Raw genomic sequence first — 14,070 nt, forward strand, 5'->3', positions numbered from 1 at the left:
TAGCTGCGAAGAGACAGAATCATTAGATCATTTGTTTTAGTACTGTAATTATGTAGCTTGTTTTTGGTCGCAGGTGAAGGAATGGCAACATTTACCTGGAGCTAACTCTGCAGACAGCACTACTGGGGGATTTGAAAAGTCATAGACAATTGATCAATAATATAATAATACTTTTAGCAAACATGTTTATTTTTAATTTACTATCTGTAGCAACTATGAGAATATAAAGGTCAAGAACTTTTGTGAAACAGCACAGTTAAAAATATATGGCAAATAGAAATCAAAAGGGGTGGTCTTCAGAGATAGATGGGAGAGGTTTAGGGTAACTGAAGGATAGGACTGGATGGTCTTCAGAGATAGATGGGAGAGGTTTAGGGTAACTGAAGGATAGGACTGGCTGGTCTTCAGAGATAGATGGGAGAGGTTTAGGGTAACTGAAGGATAGGACTGGATGGTCTTCAGAGATAGATGGGAGAGGTTTAGGGTAACTGAAGGGGTAGGACTGGATGGTCTTCAGAGATAGATGGGAGAGGTTTAGGGTAACTGAAGGATAGGACTGGATGGTCTTCAGAGATAGATGGGAGAGGTTTAGGGTAACTGAAGGATAGGACTGGATGGTCTTCAGAGATAGATGGGAGAGGTTTAGGGTAACTGAAGGATAGGACTGGACGGTCTTCAGAGATAGATGGAAGAGGTTTAGGGTAACTGAAGGATAGGACTGGATGGTCTTCAGAGATAGATGGGAGAGGTTTAGGGTAACTGAAGGATAGGACTGGATGGTCTTCAGAGATAGATGGGAGAGGTTTAGGGTAACTGAAGGGTAGGACTGGATGGTCTTCAGAAATAGATGGGAGAGGTTTAGGGTAACTGAAGGATAGGATTTAAAACAAACTAAATATAACTATTGTATAATACATTGTGTCTGTAAAATGTACATAGTATGTATGAGCTGGACGTAGAAGCCTAATAGTTGTTGTGCATTAGTTTCCTCCAATCAGGGAAGGGGTGGTAGGGTTAGTGGAAAACAAAGGAAAATACATGTCTATACATACAGTGCCTTTGGAAAGTATTCAGGCTTTTAGAAATGATTACAAATGTATATATATATATATATATATTTAAACAGAAATAACTGATTTACATAAGTATTCAGACCCTTTGCTATTCGAATCGAAATTGAGCTCAGGTGCATCTTGTTTCCATTGATCATCCTTGAGATGAGGTGGAAGGAATTGTCCGTAGAGCGCCGACACAGATCTGGGGAAGGGAGACAAAAATAATAATTATTCTGCCGCATTGAAGTTCCCAAAGAACACAGTGTCTACCATGGTTCTTAAAAGGAGAGGTTTGGAACCACCAAGGCTCTTCCTAGAGCGGGCCGCCTGGCCAAACTGAGCAATCAGGAGAGAAGGGCCTTGGTCTGGGAGGTTACCGAGAACCTGATGGTCACTCTGACAGAGATCTAGTGTTCCTCTGTGGAGATGGGAGACACCAACGCTCACCTAAATAACCCATATGCCACTGGGTGAGAGAAGTTTTCATTGTATTTGGGCAGCATTATATTAAGTGTTATGTGTTGTTCGTGATGAGCCTTGGTCAATTTAGCTCGGAGTATGGCACCCTATTCTATCTGTCACCTAATCCTGCCTAATAGGCAGGCCGATCCTGGAGGAAAGTATTGGCTGTAAGAAGTAAGAACATAACATCTGGTTATTTTTAAATGACCTCTTATGACATTGCTTGCCAGACTGAACATTGTAATTCATATTTTTCCAAATTGCGTTACCCACTCCAGTCAGCAGATGGCGATATGACTTTTTCGGGTGATGCTTCTTGCGTGACGTATTATCTAGTGGACGGGCGGGAGGCTTCTTCAACAGTGACAAAAGGTTCCTGGTTTACCCACGCGGTGCTTTGCTAGAAAACCTAAAAATTGAAGCTGTTTCGACCAATCTTGTGTATATTACTCTTAGTGTTTTGAACATAATTCTGTTTACCTATCTACTGGTTCGTTTAAACGTAATTTGCTTGTTAAATTAGCAAATGTGTTCCATTGATACTGCACTAGGCTAATCTCCCGGAGCATAAACTCACTAATCTAGACGGAGAAATAAACTGGTGAAAGGAGGCAAAGAAGCTTGAAGAATGAATAAGGAGGCGATCACATTGAAACAAGAGGATGATATTACAGTGAAACAGGAATATGGGAACGAGGTTGTCAAAGTGGAAAAAGGGGTAGGAGCTTTCAGAATCAAGAAGGAGGAAGAACCTTTTGAAGTAAAAGAGGAGGATTTCTCAATAAAAGAGGAAGACGAGACCGAACATCCGATTACCACCAGTGAGTACTGTTTTATAAACAGGGGCACTATGCAGTTGTTGAAATAATGTATTTTTAAAAAATGCCATTATACTGAAGTTCTGCACTTTAGTATGTTGTTCAGTACTGTAGGAATTGTTTAAGGGGCAATCTGCCATTGGTACATATATTTTTGGAACTTCAAATTTTGATTTATTGAATTCTCCATGTGGTCTATATTAAAGTGCACTTAATCTATTATAACAGGCTTTTAAAATATAATATACCGTGCATAATTTATACTTAAAATGTCGAAGGGACGCAAAAGGCATCCATTTTGTGGAACGGCCCTTTAACATTTGCATCACAGTGGTGGGGGGAAAAGTACGCAATTGTAAAAGTAAAGATACCTCAATAGAAAATTACTCAAGTAAAAGTGAATCACCCAGTAAAATACTACTTGAGTAAAAGTCTCAAATGCAATTAAATATACATCATTTCAAATTCCTTATATTAAGTAGACCAGATGGTGCCATCTTGTTTTTATTTTTAACATTTTATTGACGGATAGCCAGGGACACACTCCAACCCTCTGACAATCTACAATTGAAACGTGTGTTTATTGAGTCCGCCAGGTCGGAGGCAGTAATGATTAGTGTGTTAATTGGACCATTTTCCTGTCCTGCTAAGCATTTGATGTTCTTGTTCACACAGGAGAGAGACGTGACTATCGTGGATCCTCTGGGGAGCCTCAACAACCCCATGAAGCTGAAGATGCAGAGAAGAGTCTCTCCAGATCAGAACACCAGATGGTACAGCTTGGTCTGGTCTGGCATACAGCTTGCTCTATCGTGGGCTGGGTTTCTGTAAAGCACTTTATGTCAACAGTGACATCAGCATCCATAATGATATGTGTCTGTGTCCCCTCTTTATGGTTACCAGGACAACGCTGGCCGTTCCGTCCTCCCGGAGTCACAGTGTCGTACCTCTCCCGGGGGGAAGAAGTTGTCTCTGCTGCTGGTGGACTGCAGGAAAGCAACAGGGCTGAGTGGAACTGAGAGAGGAGGAGAGAAGAACGGATCAGATTTGACACATCAAAGTAAGTGCTGTTGTTTAGTTTGAAATAATACAATGGATCTGCCCACTGGAATCTGTTACCAGGACAACCAGCAGAGTTCTGTTAGTTGATATGAAGATGGACTGGTATCTTTTACCAGTAGGGCTGTCCCCGACTACAAAAAATCTTGTTTGACTTAGTCACCTGTTCTTTTGACCAATCGATTGGTACACATTTTAAACGTGTATTTCTATATATACAGTACTGTTGAAAAGTTTGGGGTCACTTAGAAATGTCCTTGTTTGTGAAAGAAAAGCACATTTGTTGTCCATTAAAATAACATCAAATTAATCAGCAATACAGTGTAGACATTGTTAATGTTGTAAATGACTATTGTAGCTGGAAACTCCAGTTTTTTTTAATGGAATATCTAAATAGGCGTACAGAAACCCATTATCAGCAACCAGAGGCCCCGGTGCACAACTGAGCAAGAGTACAAGTACATTAGTGTCTAGTTTGAGAAAGACGCCTCACAACTGGCAGCTTCATTAAATAGTACCCACAAAACACCAGCCTCAACGTCAACAGTGAAAAGGTGACTCCGGGATGCCGGCCTTCTAGGCAGAGTTGCAAAGAAAAAAGCCACATCTAAGACTGGCCAATAAAAATAAAATATTAAAATGGGCAAAAGAACACAGACAGTGGACAGAGGAACTCTGCCTAGAAGGCCGGCATCCCGGAGTCGCCTCTTCACTGTTGATGTTGAGACTGGACAGAGGAACTCTGCCTAGAAGGCCAGCATCCCGGAGTCGCCTCTTCACTGTTGACGTTGAGACTGGACAGAGGAACTCTGCCTAGAAGGCCAGCATCCCGGAGTCGCCTCTTCACTGTTGATGTTGAGACTGGACAGAGGAACTCTGCCTAGAAGGCCAGCATCCCGGAGTCGCCTCTTCACTGTTGACGTTGAGACTGGTGTTTTGCGGGTACTGTTTAATGAAGCTGCCAGTTGAGGACTTGAGAGCGTCTGTATCTCAAACTAGACGCTCTAATGTACTTGTCCTCTTGCTCAGTTGTGCACCGGGGCCTCCCACTCCTCTTTCTATTCGGGTTAGAGTCAGTTTGTGCCGTTCTGTGAAAGGAGTAGTACACAGCGTTGTACGAGATCTTCAGTTTCTTGGCAATTTCTCACATGGAATAACCTTCATTTCTCAGAACCAGAATAGACTGACAAGTTTCAGAATAAAGTTCTGTTTCTGGCCGTTTTGAGCCTGTAATCAAACCCACAAATGCCGATGCTCCAGATACTCAACTACTCTAAAGAAGGCCAGTTTTATTGCTTCTTTAATCAGAACAGTTGTCAGCTGTGCTAACATAATTGCAGAATAGTTTTCTAATGATCAATTAGCCTTTTAAAATGATAAACTTGGATTAACTAACACAACGTGTCATTGGAACACAGGAGTGATGGTTACTGATAATGGGCCTCTGTGTAGATAATAATGGGCCTGTGTGTAGATAATAATGGGCCTCTGTATATAATAATGGGCCTCTGTATATAATAATGGGCCTCTGTATATAATAATGGGCCTCTGTGTAGATAATAATGGGCCTGTGTGTAGATAATAATGGGCCTCTGTGTAGATAATAATGGGCCTCTGTGTAGATAATAATGGGCCTCTGTGTAGATAATAATGGGCCTCTGTGTAGATAATAATGGGCCTCTGTGTAGATAATAATGGGCCTGTGTGTAGATAATAATGGGCCTGTGTGTAGATAATAATGGGCCTGTGTGTAGATAATAATGGGCCTCTGTGTAGATAATAATGGGCCTGTGTGTAGATAATAATGGGCCTCTGTGTAGATAATAATGGGCCTCTGTATATAATAATGGGCCTCTGTGTAGATAATAATGGGCCTCTGTGTAGATAATAATGGGCCTCTGTATTTAATAATGGGCCTCTGTGTAGATAATAATGGGCCTCTGTGTAGATAATAATGGGCCTCTGTGTAGATAATAATGGGCCTCTGTGTAGATAATAATGGGCCTCTGTGTAGATAATAATGGGCCTGTGTGTAGATAATAATGGGCCTCTGTGTAGATAATAATGGGCCTCTGTGTGGATAATAATGGGCCTCTGTGTAGATAATAATGGGCCTCTGTGTAGATAATAATGGGCCTCTGTAGATAATAATGGGCCTCTGTGTAGATAATAATGGGCCTGTGTGTGGATAATAATGGGCCTCTGTGTAGATAATAATGGGCCTCTGTGTAGATAATAATGGGCCTGTGTGTAGATAATAATGGGCCTGTGTGTAGATAATAATGGGCCTCTGTATATAATAATGGGCCTCTGTGTAGATAATAATGGGCCTCTGTGTAGATAATAATGGGCCTCTGTGTAGATAATAATGGGCCTCTGTGTGGATAATAATGGGCCTCTGTGTAGATAATAATGGGCCTCTGTGTGGATAATAATGGGCCTCTGTATATAATAATGGGCCTCTGTGTAGATAATCCCCAAATAATCAGCAGTTTCCTGCTACAATAGTCATTTACAACATTAACAATGTCTACACTGAATTTATGATCAATTTGATGTTATTTTAATGGACAAAAGGACATTTCTAAGTGACCCTGAACTTTAGAAGGGTAGTGTACATCCCAACACGGTCCATGTTGGAAACAGCATTCTGCATGAGTTCCGACTCTTTCAACTTGCAGCAAAAAAACAATTTTATGAAATCTAATTGGCTAAACGTTGTTTAACACGGTCAAGTTCGGTTTCTGTGCAATCCTCTGACACTCGTTTCATCATTCTACATTATGTATTGGCTATGCAACACCTGGTGGTGTCCAATGACCACCTATCGTTTTGAAACCTAGCCGGGTAGCCAATGAGCTGGGCTTTCCAGCAGTATGTGAACGCCGTTTGTAGGACAAACGGCCATCATGCTAGAGCTGTGCGCACCAGAGTTCATTCTCTGGTGAAAGGAAACAGGACGCACTGTAGTTTACGTTTCACAGCTGTTCGTTCTCTTCTACAAACTTCTCAAATCTGAAATAGTTAAACATGGCTACTAAGAGTGGAAAAGCTAAATCAAAAGTCCAAGTATAAACATGTTGATGATATTATTGCAGAAATTGAGAGTGACACGAAAGGAATGGATGAGGACTCTGTGAGTGATCTGAGTTTTGATTCCAGCGCGGATGAAATGTTTTTGGAAGAAGAAGATCCACTTTTCGATCAGTAAGTAATAAATAATTTTTGCTTCTCATGCTAATGCAGTTGTTCAAATGGTTGCATATTAATTTGAGATTTTTTTATTGATTTATATACAGTGGGGAGAACAAGTATTTGATACATTGCCGATTTTGCAGGTTTTCCTACTTACAAAGCACGTAGGTCTGTCATTTTTTATCATAAGTACACTTCAACTGTGAGAGATGGAACCTAAAACAAAAATCCATAAAATCACGTTGTATGATTTTTTAAAGTAATTAATTTGCATTTTATTGCATGATATTAGTATTCGATCATCTACCAACCAAAAAAGACGAGAGGCCTGTAATTTTCATCATAGGTACACTACAACTATGACAGACAAAATGAGAAGAAAAAATTCCAGAAAATCACATTGTAGGATTTTTAATTAATTAATTTGCAAATTATGGTGGAAAATAAGTATTGGCCTCATCTTTTTAAGCGGGAGAACTTGCACAATATAAATACGTATGTTTACAAATTACAGGCCCCTCATCTGGACTTGCACAATTGGTGGCTGACTAACTACTTTTTTTGCCCCACTGTGATGTCTTCACTATTATTCTACAATGTAGAAAAGAGTACAAATAAAGAGAAACCCTGGAATGAGTAGGTGTTCTAAACCTTTTGACCGGTAGTGTATATTATGTTATATGGTTTTTAGGTAAGACGAACTGATATGATTGTGTATATGGTACATTTACATTACATTTACATTTAAGTCATTTAGCAGACGCTCTTATCCAGAGCGACTTACAAATTGGTGAATTCACCTTCTGACATCCAGTGGAACAGCCACTTTACAATAGTGCATCTAAATCATTAAGGGGGGGGGTGGTGAGAAGGATTACTTATCCTATCCTAGGTATTCCTTGAAGAGGTGGGGTTTCAGGTGTCTCCGGAAGGTGGTGATTGACTCCGCTGTCCTGGCGTCGTGAGGGAGTTTGTTCCACCATTGGGGGCCAGAGCAGCGAACAGTTTTGACTGGGCTGAGCGGGAACTGTACTTCCTCAATGGTAGGGAGGCGAGCAGGCCAGAGGTGGATGAACGCAGTGCCCTTGCTTGGGTGTAGGGCCTGATCAGAGCCTGGAGGTACTGCGGTGCCGTTCCCCTCACAGCTCCGTAGGCAAGCACCATGGTCTTGTAGCGGATGCGAGCTTCAACTGGAAGCCAGTGGAGAGAGCGGAGGAGCGGGGTGACGTGAGAGAACTTGGGAAGGTTGAACACCAGACGGGCTGCGGCGTTCTGGATGAGTTGTAGGGGTTTAATGGCACAGGCAGGGAGCCCAGCCAACAGCGAGTTGCAGTAATCCAGACGGGAGATGACAAGTGCCTGGATTAGGAGCTGCGCCGCTTCCTGTGTGAGGCAGGGTCGTACTCTGCGGATGTTGTAGAGCATGAACCTACAGGAACGGGCCACCGCCATGATGTTGGTTGAGAACGACAGGGTGTTGTCCAGGATCACGCCAAGGTTCTTAGCGCTCTGGGAGGAGGACACAATGGAGTTGTCAACCGTGATGGCGAGATCATGGAACGGGCAGTCCTTCCCCGGGAGGAAGAGCAGCTCCGTCTTGCCGAGGTTCAGCTTGAGGTGGTGATCCGTCATCCACACTGATATGTCTGCCAGACATGCAGAGATGCGATTCGCCACCTGGTCATCAGAAGGGGGAAAGGAGAAGATTAATTGTGTGTCGTCTGCATAGCAATGATAGGAGAGACCATGTGAGGTTATGACAGAGCCAAGTGACTTGGTGTATAGCGAGAATAGGAGAGGGCCTAGAACAGAGCCCTGGGGGACACCAGTGGTGAGAGCGCGTGGCGAGGAGACAGATTCTCGCCACGCCACCTGGTAGGAGCGACCTGTCAGGTAGGACGCAATCCAAGCGTGGGCCGCGCCGGAGATGCCCAACTCGGAGAGGGTGGAGAGGAGGATCTGATGGTTCACAGTATCGAAGGCAGCCGATAGGTCTAGAAGGATGAGAGCAGAGGAGAGAGAGTTAGCTTTAGCAGTGCGGAGCGCCTCCGTGATGCAGAGAAGAGCAGTCTCAGTTGAATGACTAGTCTTGAAACCTGACTGATTTGGATCAAGAAGGTCATTCTGAGAGAGATAGCGGGAGAGCTGGCCAAGGACGGCACGTTCAAGAGTTTTGGAGAGAAAAGAAAGAAGGGATACTGGTCTGTAGTTGTTGACATCGGAGGGATCGAGTGTAGGTTTTTTCAGAAGGGGTGCAACTCTCGCTCTCTTGAAGATGGAAGGGACGTAGCCAGCGGTCAGGGATGAGTTGATGAGCGGGGTGAGGTAAGGGAGAAGGTCCCCGGAAATGGTCTGGAGGAGAGAGGAGGGGATAGGGTCGAGCGGGCAGGTTGTTGGGCGGCCGGCCGTCACAAGAAGCGAGATTTCATCTGGAGAGAGAGGGGAGAAAGAGGTCAGAGCACAGGGTAGGGCAGTGTGAGCAGAACCAGCGGTGTCGTTTGACTTAGCAAACGAGGATCGGATGTCGTCAACCTTCTTTTCAAAATGGTTGACGAAGTCATCTGCAGAGAGGGAGGAGGGGGGGAGGGGGAGGAGGATTCAGGAGGGAGGAGAAGGTGGCAAAGAGCTTCCTAGGGTTAGAGGCAGATGCTTGGAATTTAGAGTGGTAGAAAGTGGCTTTAGCAGCAGAGACAGAGGAGGAAAATGTAGAGAGGAGGGAGTGAAAGGATGCCAGGTCCGCAGGGAGGCGAGTTTTCCTCCATTTCCGCTCGGCTGCCCGGAGCTCTGTTCTGTGAGCTCGCAATGAGTCATCGAGCCACGGAGCGGGAGGGGAGGACCGAGCCGGCCTGGAGGATAGGGGACATAGAGAGTCAAAGGATGCAGAAAGGGAAGAGAGGAGGGTTGAGGAGGCAGAGTCAGGAGAAAGGTTGGAGAAGGTATGAGCAGAGGGAAGAGATGATAGGATGGAAGAGGAAAGAGTAGCGGGGAGAGAGAGCGAAGGTTGGGACGGCGCGATACCATCCGAGTAGGGGCAGTGTGGGAAGTGTTGGATGAGAGCGAGAGGGAAAAGGATACAAGGTAGTGGTCGGAGACTTGGAGGGGAGTTGCAGTGAGGTTAGTGGAAGAACAGCATCTAGTAAAGATGAGGTCGAGCGTATTGCCTGCCTTGTGAGTAGGGGGAAGGTGAGAGGGTGAGGTCAAAAGAGGAGAGGAGTGGAAAGAAGGAGGCAGAGAGGAATGAGTCAAAGGTAGACGTGGGGAGGTTAAAGTCGCCCAGGACTGTGAGAGGTGAGCCGTCCTCAGGAAAGGAGCTTATCAAGGCATCAAGCTCATTGATGAACTCTCCGAGGGAACCTGGAGGGCGATAAATGATAAGAATGTTAAGCTTGAAAGGGCTGGTAACTGTGACAGCATGGAATTCAAAGGAGGCGATAGATAGATGGGTAAGGGGAGAGAGAGAATGACCACTTAGGAGAGATGAGGATCCCGGTGCCACCACCCCGCTGACCAGAAGCTCTCAAAGCGAGAACACGTGGGCGGACGAAGAGAGAGCAGTAGGAGTAGCAGTGTTATCTGTGGTGATCCATGTTTCCGTCAGTGCCAGGAAGTCGAGGGACTGGAGGGAGGCATAGGCTGAGATGAACTCTGCCTTGTTGGCCGCAGATCGGCAGTTCCAGAGGCTACCGGAGACCAGGAACTCCACGTGGGTCGTGCGCGCTGGGACCACCAGATTAGGGTGGCCGCGGCCACGCGGTGTGGAGCGTTTGTATGGTCTGTGCAGAGAGGAGAGAACAGGGATAGATAGACACATAGTTAACAGGGTACAGAAGAGGCTACGCTAATGCAAAGGAGATTGGAATGACAAGTGGACTACACGTCTCGAATGTTCAGAAAGTTAAGCTTACGTAGCAAGAATCTTATTGACTAAAATGATTGAAATGATACAGTACTGCTGGAGTAGGCTAGCTGGTAGTGGCTGCGATGTTGACACTACACTAATCAAGTCGTTCCGTCGAGTGTAATAGTTTCTACAGTGCTGCTATTCGGGGCTAGCTGGCTAGCTAGCAAGGTTGATTGCGTTCCGTTACTTTAAAAGAACGACAATAGCTGGCTGGCTAACCTAGAAAATCGCTCTAGGCTACACAATTGTCTTAGATACAAAGACGGCTATGTAGCTAGCTAGCTACGATCAAACAAAACAAACCGTTGTACTGTAATAGTTACTACAGTGCTGCTATTCGGGGGCTAGCTGGCTAGCTACGTTAGAAGAACGACAATAGCTGGCCAGCTAACCTAGAAAATCGCTCTAGGCTACACAATTGTCTTAGATACAAAGACGGCTATGTAGCTGGCTAGCTACGATCAAACAAATCAAACCGTTGTACTGTAATGAAGTGAAATGAAAATGTGATACTACCTGTGGAGCGACGCGGAATGTTGACCGGGTAGTTAGAGTTCAATTCGGTAGAGGTTGGCTAGCTGTTGGCTAGCTAGCTAGCAGCATTTCCTACGTTAAGGACGACAAATAGCTGGCTAGCTAACCTCGGTAAATTAAGATAATCACTCTAAGTCTACACACTCTAAACTGCACAATTATCTTGGATACGAAGACAACTATGTAGCTAGCTGACACTACGCTAATCGAGTCGTTCAGTTGAGTGTAATAGTTTCTACAGTGCTAGTGGACAGTGGATGTTAGCTAGCTGCTTAGCTAGCTGCTGGGCAGATACGTTAGGACGACGAAATACGATAATTATGCAATTGTCGTTGATACAAAGACGGCTATGTAGCTGGCTAAGAAGAAATTGCTAAGATTAGACAAATCAAACCGTTGTACTATAACGAAATGTAATGAAAAGTTATACTACCTGCGGACCGAAGTGTGGATGCGACCGCTCGCTCCAAGACACTGCTCAAAAAAATAAAGGGAACACGTAAACAACACAATGTAACTCCAAGTATGTGAACGACCCATAGCCTATGTATGTGTATATATGTATGTATATATAATATGTGTGTATATATGTATGTATAAGTGTGTGTGTGTTTATGTATTAATTAATTGTATGGTGTAGAATGTAGGCAAACACAGCCAGCATGCTTCCTCCAGTCAGTCTACATTAGTTAGGGTCCTGTGTGGCTCAGTCGGTAGAGCATGGCGCTTGCAACGCCAAGCGTCGTGGGTTCGATTCCCGCTGGGGCCACCCATATGTAAAAGTAGTGGCCCCAGCCGACTTGTAAGTCGCTTTGGACAAAAGCGTCTGCTAAATGGGATATATTAGAGGGAGCATGGTCTACCAGCTGCTGCTCCACCCCACCCCCACATGAAATAGCCTATTTGAGGCAAGGCCACAACAAAGTGAAATGGAACAGCGCTTTATATTCCCTGTACTCTATATGTATGTGTGTGTTTATTATACCTGTTGATGCAGGGCTCATATGTGAAACTATTCTAACTGAACATTTCCTTTCACAGTGGCTCCGACTGGGAGTCCCCAGTGCCAACTTGTCCATCCCCCTGTGAAGCTGGTTCATCCCCCTGTGAAGCTGGTCCATCCCCCTGTGAAGCTGGTTCATCCCCCTGTGAAGCTGGTCCATCCCCCTGTGAAGCTGGTTCATCCAGCTGTCCCCCTGCTGTCTCCGGCTCCACGCCTCCCGGGCTCCTCCCCTCTAGAGGACCGGCATTGAAGAGGAAGAGGGGAAGTGTGTCATCCGCTAACAGAGGGACAGAAGGGCGTTGGCACACCGTCCTAGAAGACGATGTGGAGCCACCCCAACCAACATTTAGGCCGAAAAGGAAGCCAGGACCTCAACTAAACATGACTGCTAAGTACAGTCCCCTTCAGCTTTTTCAGCTGTTCTTCACCCCATCCGTTGTAGAGTCGCTCGTGTCTAACACCAATAAGTATGGGAAGAAGAAGCAAGCAGGCAAAAAGGCAGCATGGAAGCCCATATCCACGGCAGACTTGTTCTGCTACCTTTCTCTGGTCATCTACATGGGGCTGGTGAGGCTGAAAAGCCTGAGGGACTACTGGAAAACGTCATCTCTCTACCAACTGCCTTTCCCCATGACTGTTATGTCCTGCAAAAGGTTTCTGGATCTCTCCCAGGCGCTTCACATCAGTGACCCAATGGTTGATGAAGAGAATGAGAAGAAGAGAGGCACAGCGAGGTTTGATAGACTGTGCAAAATCAAACCTCTCTACCACAGCATTGTCGAGGCCTGCAAGACATACTTTCAGCCAGCCCAGAACGTGTCAATCAATGAGAGGATGGTGGCCTCAAAGGACAGCATTGGCCTCCAGCAGTACGTGAGAAACAAACCAACCAAGTGTGGTTTCAAGCTGTTTGTGTTGGCTGATTCTGAGTGTGCCTACACGTGCAATTTCTTGGTCTACGAGGGGGAGAACAGTTTCGCTTACGGTAAGGAACTCAGCTATGCCTCTGTAATGGTGTTATTGGATTTTCAACTGCTCGGGAAGGGCTACAAACTGTTTGTGGATAACTTCTACACAAGCCCTGCCCTGTTTGCAGACCTTAGGAAGCGGGGAGTGTGGGCTTGTGGCACCATTCGTACCACCAGGGAGGGCTTCCCGAAGACGAAGGTGAACGACATGCCTAAGCATGCTGATCGGGGACCATGCGATGGATCCGTGAAGATGGCATGCTGTTTGTAAAGTGGATGGATGCCAGAGAGGTGGTGATGTGCTCCACAATCCACAAGTCCTTCAATGAGAATTATGTTGTCAGACGTGTGAAGGATGGTGCTGGGGCGTGGACCACCAAAAATGTCCCCATTCCTGCTGCTGTGAAGGACTACAACAAGAGCATGGGAGGTGTGGACCTATCAAATGCGCTAGTAGGCTATTACAATGTTCTCCACAAGACAATGAAATGGTACAAGACCTTCTTCTATCATTTCATCGACATTGCTGTGGTGAATGCATTCATCCTACACAAGGAAATGGCTAAGAGCTGTGGAAAGCCCTTCCTCTCACAGAAAGCCTTCAGAGAGCAGCTCATCAAGGAGCTTGCTGGCTACAGCACCACTGCACCACGTTCTACCTACTCTACCTCTGTCCCTTCCACTCCTGCCACAAGTGTTCATCTGCCCAAATATATTTGTGCAGACATGGATGTGCCTAAGGGCCAAAGGGGCTCAGCATGGAGGCGTTGCTGTGTTGTTTGCAAGAAGAAGTCCCCCATCACCTGCACAACATGCTCAGTGACCCTCTGCTTTACATCAGAAAGAGACTGCTATGGCATCTGGCATCAGCAGCAGAACATTGTGTAGAGCTCTGGCATCAGCAGCAAAATATTGTGTAGAGCTCTGGCATCAGCAGCAAAATATTGTGTAGAGCTTTGGCAAAGTGGGTGGGGTTATATCCTTCCTGTTTGGCCCAGTCCGGGGGTCTCATCGGATGGGGCCACAGTGTCTCCTGACCCCTCCTGTCTCAGCCTCCAGTATTTATGCTGCAGTA

The 14,070-nt window shown here is 45.4% G+C and overlaps 1 protein-coding gene across 1 annotated transcript; it reads left to right on the forward strand.

Moving 5' to 3' along the window:
• Positions 1–1,866: 1,866 nt before the first annotated feature.
• LOC135525621 (uncharacterized) lies at positions 1,867–13,266 on the forward strand. The gene is made up of 6 exons (XM_064953354.1): positions 1,867–2,338; positions 3,011–3,108; positions 3,239–3,395; positions 6,493–6,601; positions 12,066–13,012; positions 13,124–13,266. Exons 1-6 carry the CDS (start codon positions 2,146–2,148, stop codon positions 13,264–13,266), a joined length of 1,647 nt encoding a protein of 548 aa, XP_064809426.1. The 5' UTR covers positions 1,867–2,145.
• The last annotated feature ends 804 nt before the right edge of the window (positions 13,267–14,070 follow it).

Source organism: Oncorhynchus masou, chromosome 5 (assembly GCF_036934945.1).
Source record: "Oncorhynchus masou masou isolate Uvic2021 chromosome 5, UVic_Omas_1.1, whole genome shotgun sequence".
NCBI classification, from domain to species: Eukaryota; Metazoa; Chordata; class Actinopteri; order Salmoniformes; family Salmonidae; genus Oncorhynchus; species Oncorhynchus masou.